The sequence below is a fragment of the Oryctolagus cuniculus genome, chromosome 1 (assembly GCF_051225735.1).
Source record: "Oryctolagus cuniculus isolate XC-2025 breed Fujian yellow rabbit chromosome 1, ASM5122573v1, whole genome shotgun sequence".
NCBI classification, from domain to species: Eukaryota; Metazoa; Chordata; class Mammalia; order Lagomorpha; family Leporidae; genus Oryctolagus; species Oryctolagus cuniculus.
Genome location: NC_142867.1, coordinates 50,172,525 through 50,198,893, shown reverse-complemented (window position 1 = coordinate 50,198,893; position 26,369 = coordinate 50,172,525). Strand labels below are relative to the sequence as shown.

At 37.5% G+C, this 26,369-nt stretch overlaps 1 protein-coding gene across 50 annotated transcripts in view; it reads right to left on the bottom strand.

The window, feature by feature from the left end:
• The window catches only part of SOX6 (SRY-box transcription factor 6), a 647,472-nt gene that overhangs the window by 104,005 nt on the left and 517,098 nt on the right, over window positions 1-26,369 (bottom strand). For 26 of the 50 annotated variants that reach the window (XM_070073077.2, XM_070073084.2, XM_089328354.1 and 23 more), the window contains one exon: window positions 20,375-20,454. In XM_070073077.2, the coding sequence (XP_069929178.1) occupies window positions 20,375-20,454 (80 nt within the window). Of the gene's footprint in view, window positions 1-18,749; window positions 18,873-20,374; window positions 20,455-26,369 lie in introns of all 50 variants that reach the window. The other 24 variants (XM_051833972.3, XM_089328236.1, XM_070072957.2 and 21 more) reach the window with 1 other exon arrangement.

The window sequence follows — 26,369 nt, the reverse complement described above, 5'->3', positions numbered from 1 at the left end:
CAATGCTGAAGATCCAGTTCTCTGAATGTGCTCCAAGCGGTACAGCGTGCATCTGTAGGCTCAAAGCTGAGCTGCAGCTTACCATGTAAACCTTAAACAGTTGCATCTGACATTATAAAAACTCATCACTGAATCCAAAGTTGGATTTGAAACCTAAGCATTATTTCTCACAAACTAAGAGTCATAAGGACTTTTCAATGTTTTTAGTACATGTTTTGAACTGTACTTTTGGTAAATACATATATGCTACTTTGTCAATATTTGAAAGCACAAAGGCATCTAAAAGGTATACTCATTCATTTCTCCATCCATTAATTCAAAAAGTACTTGTTGAGTGGTTATCATGAGTCATCTATAGTTTAGGATTTGGAAAAACAGAAATGAACAGTGATTTTGGGGAGATGACTGGAGAAGATATCTGACTCTGTGACTGATGTGTACCATGAAATATAAAGCAACCCAGTATGTGAGTCTGGATACAGAGCTTAAATATACAGAGATCAGGCAAACCCAGAGCAGGGGACATTTGAATAAAGAAGCGAGGGAGTGAGCCATGTCCTTATCTAGGGACAGTATCCAGGCAGAGGCAAAGTATTGGTTAAAGTCAAATGGCAAGGCTGTGCTTATGGTCGGAATACTTTAGAAACAACAAGAAGGTCAGTGGAGTACGCTGAACAAGGGGTAATAATTCAAGAGTCAGAAAGATAGCAAGGAGGCCAGATCTTACCAGCTTTGTATACTTTGAAATGGATTTTGTATCCCATTCTGAGCTTCTAGGAAATACCAATAAAACAACATGGCAGAGCTGGAATCCCTCAGCAGTACCCACATGAGAACCTGGAGGTACGCCAGCACTGCTTTGCCTGGGCCCATGACGACTGCCAAGGAACCAGATGCTGCTGCTAGAAAAAATATTCTACAACTTCCCAGCTTCGATGCCCTTTGATTTCCATCTGTAATGAAGCTTTCAAAACAATACAAATGAAGGCAAATATGGATAACTATATAGTGAAAAAATGGTTATTTAAATTGTTATATATATATAAATTTTGGGGAAAACAATTGTATGAGTGGAATATTTTTTTTTTACTTTAATCACTGGGCAAAACAAATGCTACTAGCTGCTAATGTACATTTGTATTATGTCAAAATGTTTTTACTGTTTTTAAACTGACTTTGGTTTCAATTTCTCAGCAGACCTTGGAAGACTGAACACAAGAATCATTCTAGTGAACAAAATTCATAGCTATGATTAAATGTATAGATTTACTAAACACAAATGTCTTATAACACTAACGGAAAATACATATTTATTATAAATATTGAAGAAAATAGGAAAGTATATCTGATTCATTTTAAATAGGTAAATTAGATAAATAATGCAAAATATCTTATTTTACTATTTTCATCTCTTCTTAAAAATTCAGGTGTTTTACTCTGTTTCAAAGCCAAATCCACTGTCACTTTCTAAACTGCAAATTATTAATATTGCCAATTGGAAAGCTTCAGTATATTTTGAAGTATGTAAATATGCCAACTGTATCCTACAACAATGCCCACAGTTTACTCTCTAATTAGCAGAAAGAAAGGGTACTTTATTCAAAGAAATCATTGCAAGAACACGTTTAAATAGTGTGCCATAAGCACAGAGCATGCTTTATTGCTGTTAGAGATGCTATGGCTACATATCTCCACAATCCACCTTGAAAAATTCCTAGAACAGATGAAGCAGGTAATGCTAACCATAGTTTAGAAAAATGTGGTCTTTTAAGTTGCTATGAGAGGCAAGATAGCAGTGATGTGATTTTGTAAGTTGCTATGAGAGACAAGATAGCAGTGATTAAAAGTGCACAGTCTTCAGTTAAAATCATTGATTACTAACTATGTGATCCTGGGCAAGTTATTTAATCTCGCAGGTCTTAAGTTTCCATAGCTATAAAAAAGGGATAATAATAGAACCTACTTTGAAAATCGTTGTGTGGAGTAAATGAATTAATGCATATTAACATGCAATACTTAAGACAGAGGCATACTAGAAAGACCCAATAGTGCAGGCTCTTGTTATTTTTATTGGTGCATCTTTTTAAAAACAGTCACTCCAAATATCTTATTCAGAAAAACAACTACCTGTTGGTATGTTATTTAATTCAGCAAAACACGTTTTAGGGATGCAACCAAGAAGATAAGCTGTCTTTCAGGCCAGCAAAGATATGCGTCTCACAGCAGGATAGGAAGGAGACAGGGAAAAACACCCTATGGTAAATGGCATAAGGAAAGCATCTACATAGTACTACTGAAACACATCACTGGGAACAGTTCATTTGACTGGAGATAGTAAGATAGATTTGGTTCACAGAAAAGCCCAAGAGAGAGGTCCTTGGTTAACTAAAAGATAAAAGAACCATCATGAGCAGACGGGACCCCAATCCCTACAACACGGGAATTGAATTTCTGTTCTGTATTTAATAATGTCTCCCTCTCCCAGCTCATTCCCTTAGGCTAGCACACCAATGCTGCGTAGAACTAGCACTCCATTGAACTAAGATGTTCACACTAAGGGCCAGCATGGCCTTGAGAAAATGTCCTACATTTCTGGAAAAAAGGAAACCACCCTTGGCCATTCACTTAAGAAACAGGAACTTTGTTTTATTCTTATTTTCATTATCTATTGTTGGATAAAGAAAAAATTTTAAGCATTGAAATCCTAATTAAGGGAAGAATTTTATGAATCTTAGCATCTCCAAGCCTACACAACACCCCTAGAAAACTCACTCCCTTTACATGACATAAAATCACAGCTTTAGTTTGTTAAGAGGGCGTAATTCGGAGTGGACCATGGAATATTTATGTCTCTATGCAGCTCTTTGAAGGATTAATCTTATGTTTTTGTGCCTGTTGTGGGTCAGAGGTTCAAATCAGCACTTCTTCCTGTCATTCCTTATATGTTTTACTATAATTTACAACTCAGCAAGATGAATCATAGAACAAAGTGTCTACTTTATTTCGGCAACTAATTCCAGTTAATCAAAGATTTCCAGCCCAACACCCAGCATGAAACTCTACATGGAAAATATGAGGAGAACAAAGCATTTTGTCAAATCACACATTTCATGATGTAAGCACATATGTCTCTTAAAGGCAATTTTATCGTTTCCACATTATTGGCACACAAAAGGAGCATTCTTGTCGCAGACCTGGTGCCGCTGTGGAGTCATCCTCATTGGAAACAAGAGCCTGATTAGGTTCCCACACAGATATGAATAGACTTTCCTTTTTTAGTAAAATAGCTGCTTTTATTCCCTTTTAAAACAGACTGGTAATTGTCACCCTAAAAAACACTGAATTGTTCTAGGGCAACATTTGTTTCTGCTCTTTTTTTCCCATCTTTTTAGAATCAGCCAATAACCTTACTATCCCTTCTGGTTGGTCCTCTTCTGGAAAGTCTGAGTTAATCCACAGCTGTGTGAATGTGAAAAAAGGTACACAGCAGGCTAAGTCTGTTGGGTCTCTTGTCTGCTAATAAAGTGCACAGTCTGCAGGACAGATGTTAAGAGGATCTGTTAAATAAGTCAGTGGCAGGATCCTGACCTCTGCCAAGGAACATTTGATTATTCCAGAAAGGGACATAATTACAAGGCATTAACAATTAGAAGAACCATAGCTTTTCTTTATAGAGTTTTTACTTCTTGTTTCATCATTTGGTTAAAATACAGTATCAAGGCCCATTCATTGAGAAGCAATGTGCTAAATATGATTGGGTTTAGTACAAACTGCAGATTATAGGATTTCCCAAAATCCCCAGGAAATGGCTGGACCTTGGCTTTGCTTCAATCTTTAACAGTTTTGTTTATTCAGCGTGTATCATTACATTATTTGTACAGTCTCACTTGCCACAGAGTACCATTGTACTAAAGGGACTATCAATCTTACCAAACATAGTTCCCTAACTATTAAACCTAGTGTAATGGGAAATGTAAACTAGAGATCAAATTAATAGAGAAATATCACACCATAAAATTGTTCACTATACCTTATACCATTTTACCATTTACGGTGTGAATAAAATCACATCTACCACATGCATTGCAAATTCCATAGTGTGGTGTAAAGCACACTCTGTGATCTGACCCTTTGCTTACCTTTCCAGTGTCACCCTCCTTTGCTCCTGTACACTCATCCTGGGTCAACCATTCCTGAATGTGCCATGTTATCTAGCGCAGCTAAGCAATGGCAGGCTGTTCGTTTTGTCTTTCTCTTCTCTGCCTCCCTGTCATTCTGGACCCTTCCCCAATAACCAGGTGATCATATATTCTGATTTCAAGGCTCATCCATGAAGATGATCAGTACTTTCCGAGGCAGGGCTAAGCACTTCCTCCTCCCATATGATTCCCACTAGGGCCATACATCTAACAAACACACATTGTTTACTAGACTGAGGGCAGAGGTCAAGTTTTATTGATCTTAGTAGTCCAAAGTAGAAAAGACCGCTTATCACACAGTAGGTGCTTAATAAACATCTAGAGAATCAATGTATGTGTGAACTAATTTAATAAGTCATCATGTTATCTGTTAAGTTTAGAATGTGTTCTCTTTACTACTACCAGCACTGTGATAGGGTCTTCTACTTTAATACTCTTTACTTTCATTTTTCAATGTATAATCTTCAGTAGAATAGCACACTCAATTGCAAAAAAAAGAAACAAACAAAAATAAACCTCTTCTTAAATTCATCTCCTATCCATCCTCACCTAAAATAGGTGGAAGCGTGAGATACTATCCTCTTGTTTGTCTGGATCCATTTAGTTCTCTTCAGGTAACATTTATATATAAACAGCAATCCAATTTAATTCTTTACACTGCTGCCTACAATTCTAGACACTTAATCCTAGCTACTTTTTAGCTGTGTGGCTTTGGTTGTTTAATCCAAGTCTCTGAGCCTTTGTCTCTTCAACTGTAAAATCAAAAAATTCACCTAGCATTTGGCAGAGTGTAAAGCATTTCTCACAAGAATTTTGTTTGATCATCCTTACAACTGCCCTGTATGGGCAGTTCTTATTCCTAACCCCATTTAATAGAATATGGGTACAAGGAACATTAATTTAGCTAAACTCACAGAACTAGGAGTAGAATTAGGACTTGACTTTCAAGGTCTCTGGAGGGATTTCTAGCTCTGGAAGTCTGTAGAATTTTAGAACCTCATTGTCTTTTGTTAAAAGGTGTTCTTTCAATATCACAGCATGTTGTTCTTAATTAGCGGGACACCCAGTTTACAGTCCCCTGATTGCGAAGTGGCTGCCACTTCTTGCTGAGGAACACTGTGGCTAGGCCTCCTTCTCTTTGAAATCAGCAGCACTCATCCAGCACTGACATTATGACGAAAGGATTTCAAAGTGCTTACACATAGCCAGCCTGCTAAGTCAGTAAAACAGTACATTTATACACATATGTGCCAAATAATCAGTCCTATGTTACCTGTTTTCCTTCCACTGTGAAGCATTGCCCACTTAATATATTTTCTCCCTAGACTCCTGTTGCACGAAGGCAGAAACTTACTCAGTTTTCTTGCTGAATAGAACAACTAAAGTAAACAGCAGAAGCTTTAAAGTAATTAGCTAAGGAGTGAACAAGGGGGACCAGTGTTCTGGAATAGCAGGTTAAGCCTTTGCCTGCAATACCAGCATCACACATGGGCACCGTTTCCAGGTCCGGCTGCTTTGCTTCCGAACCAGCTCCCTGCTAATGTGCCTGGGAAAGAAGCGAAAGATGGTCCAAGTGCTTGGGCCCTGCACCCATGTGGGAAACCCAGAGGAAACTCCAGGCTCTTGGCTGTAGCCTGGCCCAGATCCAGCCATTGTGGCCATTTGGGGAGTGAACCAGAGGAGGGAAAACCTCTCTCCCCCATCACTTTGACCCTGTCTTTGTAACTCTGCTTTTCAAATTGACAGGTAGAATTAGACAGTGAGAGAGAGAGACAGAGAGAAAGGTCTTCCTTTTTCCATTGGTTCACCCCCAAAATGGCCACTACAGCCAGTGCGCTGTAGCCGGCACACTGCACCGATCCAAAGCCTGGAGCCAGGTGCTTCCTCCTGGTCTCCCATGCGGGTGAAGGGCCCAAGCACTTGGGCCATCCTCCACTGCCTTCCCGGGTCAAATCAGAGAGCTGGACTGGAAGAGGAGCAACCAGGACAGAATCCAGCACCCCAACCGGGACTAGAACCTGAGGTGCCAGCACCTCAGGCGGAGGATTAGCCAAGCGAGCTGCAGCGCCGGCAAAAAAAATATCTTTAATAAATAAGAGCGAATAAGAAGATACTAATATAATGGTATGGAAATAAGTGAAATTTATTGAGTACCTACCACACAGCAGACATTTTACAAGGCAAACTAGCTTATACTACCTCATCTAATCCCCATAATAATGCTATGGGAAGTATCATTATCCCTATTTCACAGACGAGGAAACCAAGGTTCAGAGAAGATTATCTCATAGTCATTTAGCTCTTTTAACTACAGAGGTCTTAAAGAAACAAGAAATCATCAAGCAATTCATTCCTGCATTGACAGAAAACATCTAAGAGAGCAAACCAGCTGCTTAGCAAAAGGAAGTATGCTGTTTCAAAAAATGACCATAACTCATGACTGCTGATATACAGTCATCCTCCCATTTCATAATGAGGCATGTCTGTATGTGGTGATGGTCTTTCCTACTAAGGAAATGGAGGCAGAGGTAGACGTAAGATCAGGAGTATACAGTTGGACTTCTGTGAATTACAGTTGACTATTTTGTTCTGCAACTAAGTGCCTCTTTATGAAAACAATTGATAAATGTATGGAGAAGTGCCATATTTCCACCCAAATCAGTCACATCCAGGCCTCTATTATTTCAACAAAGCATTTCTCTCTCCTGACTCTTGTGCTCTTGGTCTTCTGCTCGACTGCACTATGTCCGAGCCAGTGACACAGCCACACAGTTTGCGGGGACGGTCCCCTGGGATCTGCAGCTAGCACTTCCCAGCTGAGGAAGCTGTCCTGCGCACTGCAGAGAGGGCCTGTTTCTCCTGTGTGGGCTGAGAGCCCCTGGGTTCTGGAGGGCAACCCCAGTGTGTGCAGACTGCTCAGGGTCCCATTCCACCCAGGGACAGGGAGTGCGTCTCCTTTTTGCAAAACTTCCTTCTATTTATTTGCAGTTCTTTTTAAGCAGACTGAAAGAAATCCATTGAGAATGTGATGCTAAACTACTTTTCCTACAGAGTTTTTAAACTGGGCCTCCGAGAAGGAGTTTGATACAATTCAATGACTGAAGTAATACCTTTGTCCATTTGCACATTCAATGGCCCGTTGAAATACAGCTTAGTTAGAGGGAATTTCAGAAAATAGTATTTTCTAATTTTTTTTTATTTCTCTCCCAGCTGACTAGAGCAAGGCTTGGAAAATGCAGCTCCATCACTTTCCATAGCCTCTCAGGTCAAACTCTCACCAGTGTTAATTAAATATAATGCCCTTAGAATATGCGAGGTTAAGTGACAGCAACATAGCATTCCTCTCCAACATATAACTGTGAACACCAACTGCCATAACCTGTTTCTAAGAAGACTTCTTAGAGCACAGAGGTCTCACTACTGAAAAATTATAAGAGGCACAGCAACATAATGTGACAACTGATCTTCACAAAATACATTTTAAACTACACAGTTCCATATCTGTTGTGTTCAAATGACACATATCATAAAGGAAATTGGTGTAACAGATGGTTTCATGTCTGGTTAGCAAACAGACAAGTTTTGGGCATGATAAGGTGAAACAGTATAACCTAGTCAGCCTCTTCCCCAAGTCTGCCTTTCCCACTAACAGCAAGTATTAGGGTATTTGTTCTTTTTTACCAGGTGCTCTGTCTTCTCTAGCACAATGTGACCAAACTCTAAAACTACACAAGTGCTTCTGTACTCGCCATTTTTAAAACAGAAAAGTCTCTTTTAGTTACCAGGGTTTTTTTTTTTTTTTTTTTTTTTTTTTTGTGGTTCTGAAAAGTTTCATACAGTGTCCAGAGCTATTTGTAAATTGAATCATTTAAAATAAAGCTCTTTAATACTCTGTAATTAGTCTTGTCTCTCTGAACACGACCTCACTGTAAATGCTCCTTCCTGACTTTCTTATTGTCCCGAGATTCCTGAGAAGAAAGCAGTCAAGCGATAATTCAACATTACTGCTGCTTCAGTGCACTAATCTCTTAAAGAGCAGCAGAGACTCAGCGCTCTCTGCCCCACGACTCCCGCAGCCTCGGGGGCCCGAGGCGGGCCTGCCGACCCAGCAACGGCCAGATGTCAAGAGGAACGCCCAGCTCCTGATGCAGCAGGCGCACCGTTCCAGTATGGGCAAACATCTGCTTCAGCTGCTGGCATGCAACCTGCTGAACACGCTCGCAGGGCAGTGCGGGCTGGGGATGGGCAAGGACACAACTCCCCGGCTACTCCAGGAGACACACCAAAACTTTAACATTCTCAGACAGACCCGGAAACCCTCACAAGAGTCGGGCTCTGGCATTCAGCAGAAAGATTCTCAGCATTTTCCTCATAGGAAAGCTACAGAATAAGACAAGACAGTTTTCATCAACCCGGTTCTTGTCCTTGCTGAATTCTGTTTTGGCTTGAGATTTCTTCTGGACAGTTAGCTGGAAACCTGAGGAATACAGGAACTCTGGGGGATACTGAGAATATCATGTGGACTTTGAAAGGTTTCCTGTTTGGATTTAATTAAGCTACTTTAGTTCACTTAAATATTATAATAGAGGTACACGTTTTGTAAGAAAGCTTCCTACACATCAGTTAGCAGAATTTAAAGAACTCTGACTCAGAAGCAAATTTTAAAATATACTTAAGCTATCCACTGTAGTCCTATTTTGTTCATTACATGAATAATCTGGTCCAAGTCACCTGAGCTTCACTTTCTTCTAAACTATGGAGATAATATTAAAATGCAGTTATTACCAGGGTGAAATGTAAATTTTCACTTAAACTATATGTCTATAAAATAGGTATTATATAAACATGTATACAAAAACACATATACTCACATATTTACACATATACATAGTATCCATACTACTTATCTCCGCTGTCTTGTTTTAGAAGGCAATTCAGGCTTCCTTTGTAATGTCTAATTTACATATCAAGTATAAGTTCTTTGCCAAGAATGATTCCATTCATCCTATGGGATCTTAGTAAACAGCATCCTATAAAAACTAATGAAGAGCTCCCAAGTCCTCACCAAATTTCACGAGCACTATTGTGGAGAGTTGTGATGACTCCAGCCAAAGGTGACTGCATAGAATTAAAGTTTTAGTTTTAAAGACTGAAGTGAAGCAAAAAAACAAACAAAAATAAAACCTGAGGATAAACAATTGAATAGTTCTCAATTAAAAAATAAATCTGCCCATCCAGATTCAGATGGATAGGTAGATATGTAGGTGGGGATATTTCTGTTCAGATGAGGATGATTTGTAATCCCAATGCCTTAGTCTATGTTCCTTTCCTGATTTTCTCTTTCCCTCACTAGAATGCAAACTGTGAGGACAGGGGCTCTGTTTGATAGTATTCACTGATATTTTCACATTATCTAAAACAGCAGCCTCAGCACAACTGACACTTGGGAATGGCTAATTTTTGTTGGAGGCAGCTCTACTGGGCATTGTAGGGTTTGGTCTCTACCAATGAGATGCCAGTAGTAATCCCTGCTCCCACCAATCCAAACAATGGAAATTGTCTACAGATATTGCCAACCAAACCCTGGGATGGACGAAAGAAAGGTTCCCATCTCAGGACCTCAGTGTAGAACAGTGCCTGGCACACAATGAGCACTAAGTATCTGTTGACCATCTGAGTGATGAACTTTGTACTGCTTGGATTTGCCAGTAAACTTTTGTTGAAAGACTATTTTAGAGCAGTTTAAGGCTCAAAACAAAACTAAGAGGAAGTACAGACATTTCCACGTTCCCTGACCTCATTCATGTATAAGGGAGACTTCAAAGGAGACTTCATAGAAATACATTCTCTTTTAATTCCATTTCTCCATAAACTTTATAAAGCACACTTGTATAGTCTCCCCCATTATCAATACAACCTACACTGACACATCATAATCACCTAAATACCAGTTTATATTAGGACTTATTCTTGGTTTTGTACACTCTATGGATTGTGACAAGTATATAATGATATACTATCATAGTATCATAGAGTACCTTCTCTGCCCTACAAATCCTCTGTGTGCCACATACTCATTCCTCTTTCCATCCCAACCCCTGACAACCATGGGTGTTTTTACTGTTCCTATAGTTTTGCCTCTTCCAGAATATCATATGTTTGCAATCATAAAGTTTATAGCCTTTATCAATTTCCTGATCATGATTTATAAACTCTCTTTAAAGACACACTTTGATACAGCTGTGATATGATATGTATTATGTTATTGTAATAGTTACATTCAAAGCTAACAATTGTGATTTAAGTAAGAAGAATTTTAAAAGAATACTTCACTTTTCTTTTAATTTAAATGAGCAGGTAATTTAGACCAGAAACTTGGTACACATCTCAAAAATACAATTTCTAGATGAAAAATAGCTCTATTTTGAAATACTTTCCAGGAAACACTGTATGCTTATGTTGTGTAGGGTTTGAGATAGTTGAACACATGGTTATATTTTAAGTATTAAATTCTTGATATCACTTATGTCATACTGCTCAAAGTCAATAGCTCTAGGGAAATCACGACAGAGTACTAAGGATCACGGCTTGGGTTAATTTAGACATAAAATCAAGGGCTATTTGTAGCTAGTGTTATAAGAGAAATATACAACCATGCATGGAACTCTTAATGAAGTTCACTGGAAATGAAGGATTCGAGTTTAAGTCTTTGCTTTGCCAAAGGACTGTTTTGCTTCCATTCTTAATCTCTCTCTCTTTTTTTTTTTTTTTTTTTTTTTGGACAGGCAGAGTGGACAGTGAGAGAGAGAGACAGAGAGAAAGGTCTTCTTTTTGCCACTGGTTCACCCTCCAATGGCTGCCGCGGCCGGCACGCTGCAGCCGGCGCACCGCGCTGATCCGATGGCAGGAGCCAGGTACTTCGCCTCATCTCCCATGGGGTGCAGGGCCCAAGGACTTGGGCCATCCTCCACTGCCTTCCTGGGCCACAGCAGAGAGCTGGCCTGGAAGAGGGGCAACCGGGACAGAATCCAGTGCCCCGACCGGGACTAGAACCTGGTGTTTTGGCGCCGCAAGGCGGAGGATTAGCCTAGTGAGCCGCGGCGCCGGCCTCTTAATCTCTTAAATGAAAATGAAGATATTTAGGGGCTCGTGCTGTGGTGTGGTGGGCTAAGCCTCCACCTGCAGTGCTGGAATCCCATATAGGCACCGGTTCCGTGCCCGGCTGCTCCTCTTCTGATCTAGCTCTATGCTAATGGCCTGGGAAACCAGTAGAAAATGGCTCAAGTGCTTGGGCCATCTATACCTGGGGGCCTGGAAGAAGCTCCTGCTTCCTGGCTTTGGATCAGCTCAGCTCTGGCCACTGTATGTGGGAAGTGAACCAGAAGATGAAAGACCTTTCTCTCTGTCTCTCCCTCTCTCTGTCTGTAACTCTAGCTATCAAATAAATAAATAAAAATATTTTTTAAAAAGAAAATGCAGATATTTAACTAAATCTGAATTAAATGATTAACAATATAAAGGAACTCATGTTTTAAAATTAGGAGGAGAATGAGAGTTAATTGCTTTAATTCAAAATGACTCGACTGCTGTCATCAGTTATGAATGATGACAGAAGAAAGAAGGGAACACACAATGATTTTTTTAATCTACACAGAACCCTGTACAAAGTATGTAGTAGATGTTAAGTGCTTGTTTATTCACTTTTAATTGAGAAAAAATCCTTCATTAATAACTTTTAAGTTTGGAAGGTACGTAACAGAATCTAGTTATCATCCTAGTTATTATCCTAATCCTTATAGTCTAAAACAGCTAAAATAAAGTGAGATGATTCCAAATCAGTACAAAGTACTTAAATCATTAAATTTTCCATGAACTTATAATTAATATGGATTTTCACAAACATGTAGACCTGTGCATATTAATTATTCGATGTTAAAACAGAAAGAGGGAGCTACAGATCATAAACAATTATGTGCTAGCTCTAGTAGCTGGAAACTTTAGCCCGCATCTGAGACATGCCTGTTGTGAAAACCACCCAATTCCTCTTAATTAAAATATAATTGAAAAAATCTTATAATTTAAAAATATAATGTCCTGTTCTATATGTACTGTTACCTTACAGGTCAAAATGTTTTATTATAGCTTTTTCTTATATAAGTTTCTGAAATGTTGACTAATGTGACTTATTTGATGGTTGGACACTGGAACAAAGCATTTTCTAAAATAGAAATTTTTTTAAGATTTTATTTATTTATTTGAGAGGTAGCATTACAGAGAGGAGAGGGAGAGACAGAGAGAAAGGTCTTCTATCTGCTGTTTCACTCCCTAGATGACCACAATGGCTGGAGCTCTCCCAATCTGAAGCCAGGAGTACTCTGTGGTGTCCCATGTGGGTGCAGGGGCCCTACCACTTGGGCAATCTTTCACTGATTTCCTAGGCCATAGTAGAGAGCTGGATTGGAAGAGGAGCAGTGGGGAATCAAAGTGGCGCCCATATGGGATGCAGGCACCGCAGGCAGAGGCTTAGCCCACTACACCACAGCGCTGCCCCTAGAATGTTTTGCTTTCAAATTTTCTGACACTCATATATCCTTAAGCATCTCTCTGAATTCCAGGGTTCTTCATTACAACATATACATATGTGTGAAAAGGGCCAATTTGCTCAACTTTCAATTATTACCTTAAAACCAACTGAAAATCAAATTTCCAAAAGAATATCCAGTTTATCCAATGTTTTAATGTGTGGGTGGGTATAAACCTCTGCTTTATTTTCCACAATGACAAATCATACTTCCGAGCAGTTAGAACTATCTTCATATTTTGCATTCTTCTCAGATATATTATTTCTTCAGCCTCATCAGATTCACTCAGAAGCTGTAATTTTTCTTCTAGAAATTAAAAGTTGGCTACATAAAACAATGTCTCCTGCAGAAAGAGCACTTGACTAAACTTTAATAGAAATGGGGTTTCAAAGCAGCTTGGGTCTCAGATCACCACCAAAGATGAAATTTATTAACTTACTAATTTTACCAAATACTATACCAAGAAATGCTGAGAATTCCACAATAAATAAGAGACAAAAACTGGAGTGCGTACTGCGGCATAGCGGGTTAAGCTGCTGCTTGGGATGCCCGCATCCATATCAGAGTACTTATTAAAAGGCTGAGTCTCAGCTACTCCACTTCCAATTCCGCTCCCTGCTAATGTGCCTGGGAAGCAGTGGAGGATGGCTCATGTACTCGAGTTCCCACCACTCAGAGAGAAGACCCAGAAGCTCCTGATTTCAGCATGGCTCGGCCTCATCTGATGCAGCATTTAGGGAGTAAATCAATGGATCTCTCTCTCTCTTTCTCTCTCTCTCCTTCTTCATCTCCATTTCAAATAAATGAGTCAATTAAACCTTAAAAACCTTAAAAGGAGACAAAATATTTAAATTCAGTGGCTTATACTCTAATAGATTAGACTTGCTAAACGAAAGCACTTTTGGTAATAAAACTAGAGTAAACTTGATTATTATTAGGGTGCTGGAAAGTTTTATGCCTATTCTGATGATGGTTTGGCTACATTTGATGAAATCTAATGAATGACTCAATATCCCATTTACTATTCACAACAATTCTGAGAATATGCATTATGATCTTTTTATAATAAAAAAAAAAACTGGAAAAAAAAGTTATTCTGAGAACAATTCAGGACAACACGGCAAGTAAGTAATAGTGGAAACTCTAATCCAAAATTCTAATTCCGTAAATGGAGCTTATTCCATTAGCCGGCAGCTCATCTAGTCCTGGCTGTAATGGTCCTCTCAAGTTCTACCATACTCTCAAAAGTCATGAAAAGAGTCAGAGGGGGTAAGTGAAGGCTGATTAAGAGAAAAAGAAAGCATTTCCCCTCACAGCACAGCCCCATAGTTGGCATCCTTAAAGCCAGCTTTGAATCGGTTCCTCTTTCTCCATTGGGTAGCCAGTAATAAGTCACTCTAATCAACCCTTTATTCAACCCTCTTCTCTATTAGAAACCACAGCCTCCCAGTATCACCCAGGAAAGCTAACTCACCTTCCCATTTCCCCACAGCACTCAGGAATGTTTACAATTGCAAATAAGAAGACAAGAGTAGGAGGCATTGCTATATCTAAATACAATATCATAAAGATCCAGGCTGGAAGTGAGATGGAAATAGAGCTTTCCCCGATGCTGATGGGTACTTCTTCACTTTCCATTTGTGGCATGAAAATTGACAATATCATTTAAATAAAATATGTGCTTGTATTCACTTTTGCAAAAACTTCAATTGTTCTCCTTTATCTTTGCAAACTTGGCAAGACTTTTATAGTTTCATTTAAGAGTAACTTATGGTTGATAGGTTTTCTTAGTGCTTTGAGGCTCTAATTACACTCCTTTCCTCAAATCTCCTCTAAACCACACATAAAACCCATCAAATGAAAGTGAAAATGTATTTATATTGATATTTTAATTTTCGTATACAATTCTTTCACTTAGAATATTACCCATATTATCATAATAAGAACCAGTCTGTTAAAATATATTCCAACTAAAGCTTGGTAGCTTTGAATGCTCGATAAAAATCATTCTCTGAAGCTAATGAAGACAGAAGCTCTGCCTGTAACAATATTAAGTTTGTTTTCTCTGGTGACTCAGAGAAGTGAGCAATCTGTCAGTAATACATTGAGTGAAATTACTTGTCTTGTAGGAATAACTGCTGACAGTCACTTTATCTTAGGCTGACCCAAACATCTCCCTGCTGACAAACAAATTACTATGTCTAACTTTGAAAAGGTAACTAGCTTGTTTTAATTTTGATTGGTCTTTCAGAATCCCTTACACAGGAACTCAGTCCCATCCTTTATTTTGTGTGTGTGTGTGTGTGTGCATGTGTGTGTATACTTTTAAAAGGCAACAAAAATGTTTTGGGGACAGGTTTGAATTAATAAGTAAGGTGTAGGGGAAGAAGTAAAGAGAGAAAAACCTATCATTTGAAGCTAAGAAAAAACGCTGTTCTGCTTCCTTTCAAGACTGTTATGTGGAAGAAACTGGTAAGTGTGTCTACGAAACATTAAGACTGGCAGTGCTGCCAGTGACTGACTGGGTGAGTGAACACATTACCCAGACAGTATTGTAGGAATTAATTTTCTTCAATAAAGTGCTTTTTAAGGCTCATATATTTCACAATCTAAACATATGTCACTGTTTCATAAACAAAATAAATGGATTAAAATAATACATTACCAATATGCTGACACGTGGAGATATTTTAATTAGAAATTCTTAAGCTGTGTGATATTTAACTGCTGTATTTGCTAAAGAGAAGCATGCATCATTTAATAAGAAGGCATGAAACAGGTGTATCATTTTGCATATGGTACCAGATTGTGTTTAATATAAGCTGCAACTTTGAGGCAACATTACTCCCAATTAAAAACAAAACAAAACAAAACAAAATTAAAGATCCATCTTATTGAAAGTAACCACATAAAATGAATCAATACACTTAAACCTCTTTTTCATGTTTAAAAAAAAAAAGGCATTCAGTGCATAGTTCCTGAGATTACATTTCTACAAAAATAATCTCACATCATAGCTATTTAAAATGCTGTATTTACATGACTGCCTCATTATACTAGTCTCCTTTTCCTTAACATTCTTTTTGACTTACTTAAGGACCAATGCTAACATAGCTGAGGAAAGCAAATGGCAACTCGTCCTGAAATTTATAAGGCTGAGAGAATTGGAAAAGGTAGCAATATAATATATTGTTTACTGTAGCAAGTGCTCTCTGTTCTCTAAAGGTCAAAAGCATTGTAACCTTAGAGTTACAGTTTCTGATTGTTCCCAGGGTTAAATACATTATCAAAATTAATGGTTCAAGTCCCTCAACCTTCCAATATATGAGTATTCATGTCTCCATCTGCTGAACTGTTCAACTAAAAATAGCATTCTTTGGCCTTCTTTCTCCTAATATTGTGCCCCTGAGGCGCAGAAAACCATGCCTTAGATCAGCACAATAGTATTCAAAAAATGGTCTTTGCTGCATCTTCTTTATTTAAAAAAAAAAAAAAAACACCTGGAATATGCTAATGTAAGGAAGATCTTTCCATTCTAAATACTTTTTCTCTACTTATTATGAAACCTCGGGCTTTTACAGAATAACTATAAATGCCATTAAGATTTACCAAGGCTGATTTATATTACAAATGGCAATCTTGGAAGGCTAAATGAACTGTAACATTAGGTAGAAAGGACCAGTTCTGAACAACGCAAGGCAAGTGGAAGAACAGGAGAACAGGGGTGTGTGTATTGTGGAATTTTCTTCCCAAGAATGTTTGTTCAGACACAAAACTTGCTAACATAGTTGTAATATTTTCTTAGTATCAATAGTTTTCATAATCATGCTTATGACAGAGCTGTGACATTTTAGCTTGCACTGGGGGAGAGAAAACCTTAGCGACAAAGGAGAGCAAATATAATACCAATAAGATGAGAAACTATTAAAATTTCCTTCTACCTTTGCTCAAGATTTAAAATCTGTCTAGCAGCTTGGATATGGTTGTTCACTGTGCTGTTCATGGATGTCCCAATACCAGGGACACCCACCCCAGGAAAGTTTAAGAAACCTGCCTCTTAAACAAGGTCAGCCTTGTCTAACTAGTGTACCACATAAGAAAACAGATCAAAGGTTTCCAAACATGCAGGAAAAAAAGGTGGAAAAAAGGAGGCAAAAAATAAACACAAACCTAGGAAACTCTCAAATTAGCCAAACTGAAACTGCAAAGCTAAAGCAGGCTCTTGCACTAATGGATTCCCTATGTAGTCTAATTAAACAGACAGCCATGTGGCACATTCTGGGTTTCTAGATCAGCATTGCTACAGCACCTGTAACCCTGACACTCATATGTGTGACATCGTGGTTTCCAGAAAACCAATGGAAGCCAACTTGGACATATCAAGGGTCAGTGACGGTGTGTGGTGGGTAGGAAAAGCCAACCTTAGTGAAAAATAAGGCAAAAGAAGAAATTGGTAGACACTTGGAAGGGAAGACTGAAGGGACAGAACATAAGTATCTCATCAGGAAAAAAAAAAAAAAAGTGAAAGTAGAGGAAGTCTTTAGCTTGAGCCAAGGCCACCTGCATTTACATTCTTCTAAGCACTTAAAGGCTCCTCAAGCTGACTGTCGTGAGTAGTAAGCTTGCTATTACCACACAGAAAAGCTTGTCCCAAGGGCCACTTATCCCTCTTTTTGACTCTCTAAAGCACAGTGGATTTTCAGAATGCCTAGAAATATGGTGCCCTCTCCACAGTCAAAAGAAAGCCACAGGAAAGAAGCCTCGTTTGGCTGTGTGGAAGACAGCAGATATCCTGTCAGAATGTATCCAGTCACGTCTGAGTGGAAACCTTGGGTGCCTTTTATAGAAAGCGGAAGCAAAGCGAAGGGCAGCCAACAAGCTCTGGACTCTTCCCTAGGCTACTTCCAAGGAGGCCTGTGATCTTGTCCTTTTTACCTTAGCATGGAACATTTCCTGACTTTTCCAAAAAGGAAGACTCAAAGCAGCAGAGAAGATAATGTCAATGGAATCTCTCATTGATTGCATGTACAGACAGGGAGAGCCAATAGGAGATGAATATGTAAAGCTTCTTGGATGTAACTGTTTCATTTTTGAGTTGAGTTTCCCACAGTAGGTTAGAATGAACAATTTGATACTATACCTAATGCAGAAAATTAAAGTATGTTTCAGTCTGAGGTAGCCTCTCTCCATTTTTTTTTTTTTAATTGGCAACCCTCCAATATTTGAGTGTCTCAGAGGGAGACTCCAATGACACAGAGAGGAATTAAGTTTGAAACTGGAGAAAGGAAGACTGGGTCCCTATTGAAGAAAAGGATTTGCTTTTCAAAAGATCCATGTAAGCCATCTCTTTCCCCAAATAGGAAAAAGATCCCATAAATGGTTAAATAGGAAGAGGATACTACAGAAGTTTATGGTGTAAAAAGCAACCAGCCAGATCCTAGCACCATGGGAAAACTAAGTTAGGACACCAGAATTAGGTTAAGTTAGAATCCCTAGTAATAACCCTGTTTTGATCAATACTTTATAGCACTGTTTACATAACTTGGCTTCTCTGAACCTCAGCTGATTTATCTACACAAGCAGAATTATATTTTTATCAAATTTATAGGGTTGGTATGGGACCAAATTAAAGTTTTTAAAAAACATTTAAGCATTTTTTAAATACTACACAGTACTATGTGTAAGAAAAGGTAGAAGAGTGTGAGACAGAAAGGTGGTTTTGAGATGCTCAAATGTAAAAATTTTCCTGAACCTATATAGTAATGCACAACTTAATTTGGGGCACTGATTTGAGAAGTGCCCTTTTCTCTGAAAGAAAAAAGCAAAAGAACAGCCGCCTTAGGAATGAGAATGAAAGGAAAGGTTAGGTTTTAGTGTTTACACTGAGTGCTACATTTTTAAAAAGCCTAGAATATGACTGAGCAATCCAGTCCCCCACCCAATGAAGCACCAGTGGAAGCAGTCATACCTCAATCTGTTTGTGGTTGTAAGAGTGGCCACCACCATGTTCAAAGGTGTCCAAATTCCTGCCAAAACGGTCACTTAGGCCCTTTAGCCTTGGGTTAATTTGTGGGTGGGAGACATGACCCTTCTGTTTAGTAGCATATTCAGAAAAAAAACAAAAAGACAAAACATACTGTCAGAACTCATGAAACAGAACACATATTTGTAAACCCAGGGTATTGACTATATCAAAGAATGGAAAGTAGAAGGTTTAAGGCCCAGCCTCTCTGTTTTATAGGAAATTTCTTCTAGGATCAAACAGTGGTACTGGCTGCTTCTTGTCCTTTTTTTTTTTTTTTTTTGCCTCTGACTCAAGAACATAGTATATACCACAGCTGTAGGAAAGGGAGATATACATTAGGTGTACCAGTAGTGAGAGGTACTATTTGATTTTTACCAGTTTTAGTAAGCGTTCCAGTGTTAGCAGGGTGGAAAGTATAGGTTTGCAAGAGGGGCAGGGTTACTGCTCCTGACAGGCTATGCTTCTAGCTCTGCCAGGCAGCCCAAAACAAGTGGACATCTTTCATAGATTCCTGGATAAGGCGTATGACAAAAACTTCTCCATGTATTGCAAAAATTCTTCATTTGACCCAATTGAAAATTTTCAAAATGATGTTTCTTCATGATATGATAGCTGTACATTTTACATCTTCAAGACATACAGGATATAGCAATTTAGAGACAAAAATTTTTCACCAGCTACTATTCCATAGATTATTTAAAAAAACTAAAAATTAATCACATTTTAAGAATAAAAGTGCTCTTCAATAAACTTTCCAGTATACTGAAATTCAGGCTATTTATTATTGTACATGTACTAAATATTCAAATACCAAAGATTTTACTTATTTTGATGATCTTATCTGCTTAATTTTATTCATTAAAATATACATTCAGATTTTAAAAGTCAATTATCCATTAAAATGGTAGTACTTAGAAGGATAAGAATACAAGCTGGTCCTATCCCAAAGTCTTCATTTTACTCTGAAGCGGATAAAGTGCAAATGTTTTCTTCATTCAGCTTCCAAAACACTTTGTCACCAAAGTTAGCTTTATAAATAAACAACAGAAACCCGGACCCATAGCAGATACCATGCCAAGGCTTTTGATCCTGGAAAGAATGAGGATACATATACTCAGGAGCACGTGTGTTAACATTTTACCAAATAATTAACAAATAACTTGTAAATAACAATCCCTTTTTCTGTGAGCTGCAAGAAGGAAAATAGCCAACATTATTCTCTGTTTTACTACTTAAATGCAAAAGCCAATCTGGACATAATGGAGACATGGATGAAAGCCTGATAAAGAAAAAGTGAGCATATCCAATAATAAAATGTGTGAAACTTATTAACTCACCTGAGAGAGAATACATACTACTAAGTTGTAATATCAATTTTCCTTTAAAAATACTGAAACTGGCAATTTTCTCTTCTATTTGCAGTAGAGTAAGTACACAAGGTGTTAATCCTTCTGGGCTATGCTTAAAATATTATTTAACATTCAGACCATTATTTAGCATACAGCTGGTTAGCAGTTTTCCACTAAAGTACTGGCTCATATCCCACATTTTTTTCTTCTGGCACTTACCTGGAGCTGTAAAGGGCTGAGTCCAGAAGCAGCAGCAGCTGCCATTGTTGATGGAATGAACTGTACGGGGTAGTTATCACCTGTCGGGAAGAACAATGCATACAGGTTTAGACAATGCCCAGGCAATCGCGGCAGACAAGTACAAACATGGTCCTTGGATTGCCTGAGCTTTACAACATTGCTCTAAGCCCAAACATCTGCAGAAACAAAAGGCTTCGTTGGGCACAGACTTGCAGTGCTGCCTTGGAACTTTTGTTAACAGATAGCTGGTAGGCAAACTGGCAAAACATGAATGTGATGTTTAAAAAATTAAATGTGCAAGTCAAGCATGTTCACTCCATTACAAATCTTGTAGTACATCATTTCTTAAGAGTAAAAAAAATATCTTAAAGCCAGGCTGACACTCAGTGCATGGTGAAGGCACTGAGGCCTTCATATTAGAACAACAAAAAGTTTTGGCTTGGTAGGCGAGGCCGATTATGAGAGGCTGAAAAAGACGATGAGCTATTAACTGCCAATAACCTTCAACTTTATTTTATAAAAAATTAAAAATTTGTAAATATAGCCTGTGCATATGATAGGGATGAGAGAGCACCTCAGCTTAGATCATTGCATTCTGTGAAATGCCTGGTATCCTAATGACAGTGGAAACCATATTTTTCCTGGATTAGCATCTGGTACTCGACTGGCACGATGGGCTCTTATCATACCTTCCCTCATGGTGACTTTATTAAACAGACATCCATTTCACACAGGATGTCTGAACTAAAACCCGGTAGAGCTTGACCATGGTTCAGCAGAGACCAATGCTCCATCTTAATGTATTTCTGACTCCAGAACACTCCTGTTTTGGGGGGATGAGAGCACTTTCTATGACTTATGAACATGGGATCTACAGGAACCTGGGGAACCAAGAAGGTCATGAGGAACATATCGTGACAATGGTAACTGAAATAAAAATTATTTTTGTGGTAAAATTGTACATCAGTGATTTAATAGAGTATCACTTTGGCCTCAGCTACTTATTTAAAGTCAGTGTTATGTACTATCTCTAGGCTATATTTTAATAGGCTGTTCTTCCACACATTTTTGACATTTATAATAATCATGCTGTTTAGCATGAACTTTCCACACTGAAAGCTGACTATAATAATGAAGAGACAGTGTACAAAGAATCATAGTAATAAAGGTAGTCAACTAGAAAGCAATAAAACCTCTTTATTTTCCCCCTGCATGGACACTAATACCTGGAACCTTCCTGGTGCCCTTGGTTCCTTGGAACTCATCCTGTTTGCCACCTGAAGTGCTACTCAGCTGGCCCCATGTAAATGTTAAGTTGCTTTCACTTTTAACAAATTGTTAGCTTCTAATCTACACAGTCTCTTTGCATCATATCCATAATACCTCATCAGACCATTGAGCACAGTGTGTGCTTGTACACAGTCCAGTAACAATTGGCTTCTGATTGCATATGGAGTGCTGCTACAATGCATTCACTAACACTATATTGTGCTGGTCTCCTATGGAGTAATGTTCAAAATATCTGATCTTGTTTTTTTGCTTCCATGAGGTTGATTTTAGCTTGCAGTACTATATGAAATTTTTAAAAAGGATAACCAGGTCAAATTATTTTTATAGTAAATGACAATCACTTTATGCTTAGATAATTTTACTGATCTTCTTGATATTTAGGCCAAATTATGTGAAGAAAGAATATCCTAATCTAAGTCCAATGGTATTTTTTTGGTTGATATCTTATCAGGTTTTTTAAAAGATCACAAAACGATGCTGAATTAATGATGCTTCAAAAACAGGGGGGGAACATCACCATTCCAACCATCAACATGGACTGCCTCCCAGAACATTTTAGAGCTGTTCTTTCTTTAAATATCATGCATTATTCATACTAACTCTAAACCACAACACCCCCTCTCTGTAAGTTTAATACCAGTTGCTTTATTTGTACTAAAACATTTTTCATGTCAAACATATTTTTAAAAATCAAACTCTAAAGAATTCCCCGGGGCACTCCTTTTTTCATAGCTGTCATGCTTCTATGCTATGAAATAGCTGATTTTTTTTTTATAGTTTTTGGCTTGCCAGTTAATTTATTACTATCTCCACCACACCCTGTAGTACTCTCCGGCTCACCTGCTGGCTACAAACACCTTTCTTTCCACTGCTGACACGCATATTTTAAAAATGTTTTTAATCTTTCTGCTGGTTTGCATCTGTATATCTGAATGGAATCTTTAAAAAGATATTTCTCTAGAACATATCATTGTATCAGCACTAAAGGTAAAAATTAATACATTAGAGCAACAGAGTTTATCACAGAGAATGATTAGAAGAGAGAGAGGAAAAAAAGACAGGGGAGGGAGTAGAGGAGATTTAAAAGCAGACAAGAAAACCTTAAGAGCCAGAGAGATTTAAGAGTACTATGGAGCCAGAGATTTAAGAGTACTACGGAGTTGAGTTTTGTTGTTGTTGCTGTTTTTTTAATAACAAAGTCACATGCTTTTCCCTACTCCTCTCTAATTTTTTTCTGTGTAAAAGTCTAACAAGAAAAAGTTGTCAGTGTGCCTGACTTGGCATGGAATCAGTCAACAAGTTGTAGCAATTTTTTTCAAATTTGTCTCTGGATTTGAAATGCTTGCGTGAGGACCCATTCTTTTTAAATTTGTACAAAGGAAAATGAAGCCTGTTGGAACAGGAAAATTTTAGGCACTATTGTAATCTTTCCCTTGCTAACTCCAGTGTAAGAAGGCAACCTCCAAACACCAACTGGGAAAACAATGTCCATGCTGGACACTGAGCTTTCCAGCCTTTTAGATAATCCTGACTGTCTTTATCTAAACATTACAGAACAAACCAAAACAGGGTCGTACAACTGTGGAAGACTTGCTTGATATCAGTTTCACTGGTCAGGATAGACAACAATCCTTGGGAATCAAAGGTGCTCCAGAGCAAGAGTCCTTAAGCAAAGAAAGACGATCCTTTTGTTTAATGGAAATTTAATTGACATATAAAAATGGCACATATTTATGGGAGGAGGACAGTGTGAATTCTCAATACATGGATAAAATGTGTAATGATCAAATCAGAATAACTGGCATTTCTATCTCCTCAAACATTTATAATTTTTGTATTGCTAATCTTCAAAATCCTTTCTTCTATATATTTTGAAATGCATAATGAATTTTTATTAACTGTGTGCTATAGAACTCATTTCTTCTGTTTGTATTTTGGTACCCATTATCCATTACCTGAGAGAGAGTAAATTCTTAAATTTTCAGAGAAATGGAAATGAATCCAGAACTTAATCACAGAAGAAGAGGAGCTTGCAATAAGAACTATGAGCCATTAGATTTAGCCAGTCTCCCACAAGAATATTCCTAATATGTGTAATTCAGATATAAATTCCACTTTTTTAAGTAAAAGTACTGAGTAATATCTGCCCATTTACTTCCATTCTTAAGAAAGATAAGCAACTGTGATAGCTGTAGTATCCAGCACTATTAACTTCAGATGTTAATACTTGGAGAAATTATTCACAGAGATTTGGAGGAGCAGAGGAAGAAAAAAGAACTAGAGACTCGAGGATTCTTAGTGAGTGTCCCCAAAGAGAGAATCTAGTGTCACAGCTGATTTTCCACCCATTGAAACAGAAGAAAAGCACACTACAGATTGCTGCTTTTTTTTTTTTTTTTTTACAAATTATTCCATGGTGGCTTCATAGGATGCTGATAAGTTACCAAAAAACCTACAGACTCCACTATTCTGAGAAATCACCATTCTTGCTACATTACAGAGATACCTGAATTAAAAATCCCAAAGTAAACTTAGAAACGCCACTTGCATTGGTTGCATATAGTTGATATAGAAAAACATTACAATTCCTCTGTACTATGAGGGAATGCCATAAATCTGAACTTATCCTGGGCAACATCACAATACAGCAAGAGCCAGCAGATAAGAGCTGAATTCTATTTAGAACCATTAAAAAATTTAAAATTTCAATTTGTTTTAAGGACAAATAGACAAAAAAATTAGCAAAGACTGTAATACACATTGATGAAACCACTGTGGTCTTTTTCCTCCTAGTGATTTCTCCTGGATTCATCAAAGAATAGATAAATGATAAAAAGATTTTTGATCATGATACTTTTTCTATAATCATCTGCATTGTTTTTCATACCTTTCAAAATGTTAAGAATCAAAGATAAATCTTAATTTCTTCACTTATTTTATAGCCACATCCCAACCTTTGGCCAGTCATTGAAAATCACAGAATTTGTAACAATAGTAATTAACTGAGTGAGTGTGAATGAAATGATATTAAATCTATCTCCTTTATAAGAAATCAATGTTAAAAATCTCCATTTTCAATTCTTAATTATATTTAATAAATAATATAGCTCCCATATATGAAGGAGGAGTTAAAATAATTCTTGATCTTCATAAAACTAAGCTACTTTAAACAGGTTAAAATATTTTCTTCCCAGAACTCAACATTTCTCTTTTAAAAATTAGGGTATTAATATGAACAACCCCAGGAATGCTTTGATTCCAAGTACATTGATTTAACTAGTCAAGTATTCTAATAATGTTTACAAATTTCTGCTTTGAAATATTTTGGAAGAGCAAGAAATAGCTAGCTTTACAAGATGTAATTTGGTTAATACCAAGTATAAAATCATATTTTCTCAAAACAGAAAAATTCAGATTTTTCTTAAGATTTCCCACACTTAAGCCGTGTCTCCAAGAGTAGGGAATACTAAATCAATCTGAAATCTGTCTCTACTATTTTCTAGATGCAAAACTTTGGAAAAGTTAATTAACGTTTTTGAGGTTTTCTTTAACAAGATAGAGATAATAACCACCTCTACCACTTTTATCTTGCAGTTGCTATAAAAATTAAGTGATATTTTATATATGCATACATGGGTATCTTGGCAGATAAGTGGCATTCAATAAAATGCTAACTGAAACAAATTAAAAAGCATTAGTTACCAATTGTATCAGACGTACCCCATTAGACAACCTACAAGAAATGGGCAAATTCCTTAAAACAAATAACCTAACTGTCTCAAGAAGAAAAAGGAATCTCAATAGGTTTAAAGCAAGAGATCAAATCAGTAATCAACAAATCTCCCAGCAAATCAGTAGTCAAAAGTCTCCCAGTAACCACATGGCTTTACCAATGCCTTTTACAAAATGTTGAAAGAATTAATACCAATCATTTCTATGCTCTTACAAGAACTGAAGAGGAGGGAACACTTTCTACCTTATTCTGCGAAGTCAACATCAACATCACAGGAAAAGAAAATTATGGACCAATATTCTTTATGATTATAGATATAAAAATCCTCCACAAAATATTAGCAAATCAAATATAATGGCACATTAAAAGAATTATTCACCATGACAAAGTAGGATTTACTGCCGGAACACAAGGATGGCACCATATAACAAATCGATGTAATACATCACATTAATAGAACAAGGAGGAAGAAAACACACGATCATTTCAATTGATACCGAAAAGGCATCAGACAAAAATCCAACACTTTTCCATGATAAAAATCTCGGAAAACTAGGAATAGATGGAAAATTCCTCAGCGTGATAAAGAATATTTATGACATCAATTCAATGGGGGGAAGACTGAAAGCTTTCTCCCTAAGATTAAGAACAAGAAAAGGATGCTCACTTTCACTGGTGCTACTCAGCCTTGTACTGAAAGTTCTAGTCAGTGTTATTAGAGGGGAAAAAAACAAAAACAGTAAAAGGTCTTTGTAAGGAAGAGGTAAAACTATTCTTATTTGCAGATGATATATTCTAATATACAGCAAATCCCCAAGAATCCATGATAAAGCTACTAGAACTAACAAACAAATCCAACAAAGTGGCACTGTGTAAGATTTAACACATAAAAATCAGTTATGTTTAAACAAACCACCAATGAACAACCCAAAAGGAAATTAAGAAAGCAAT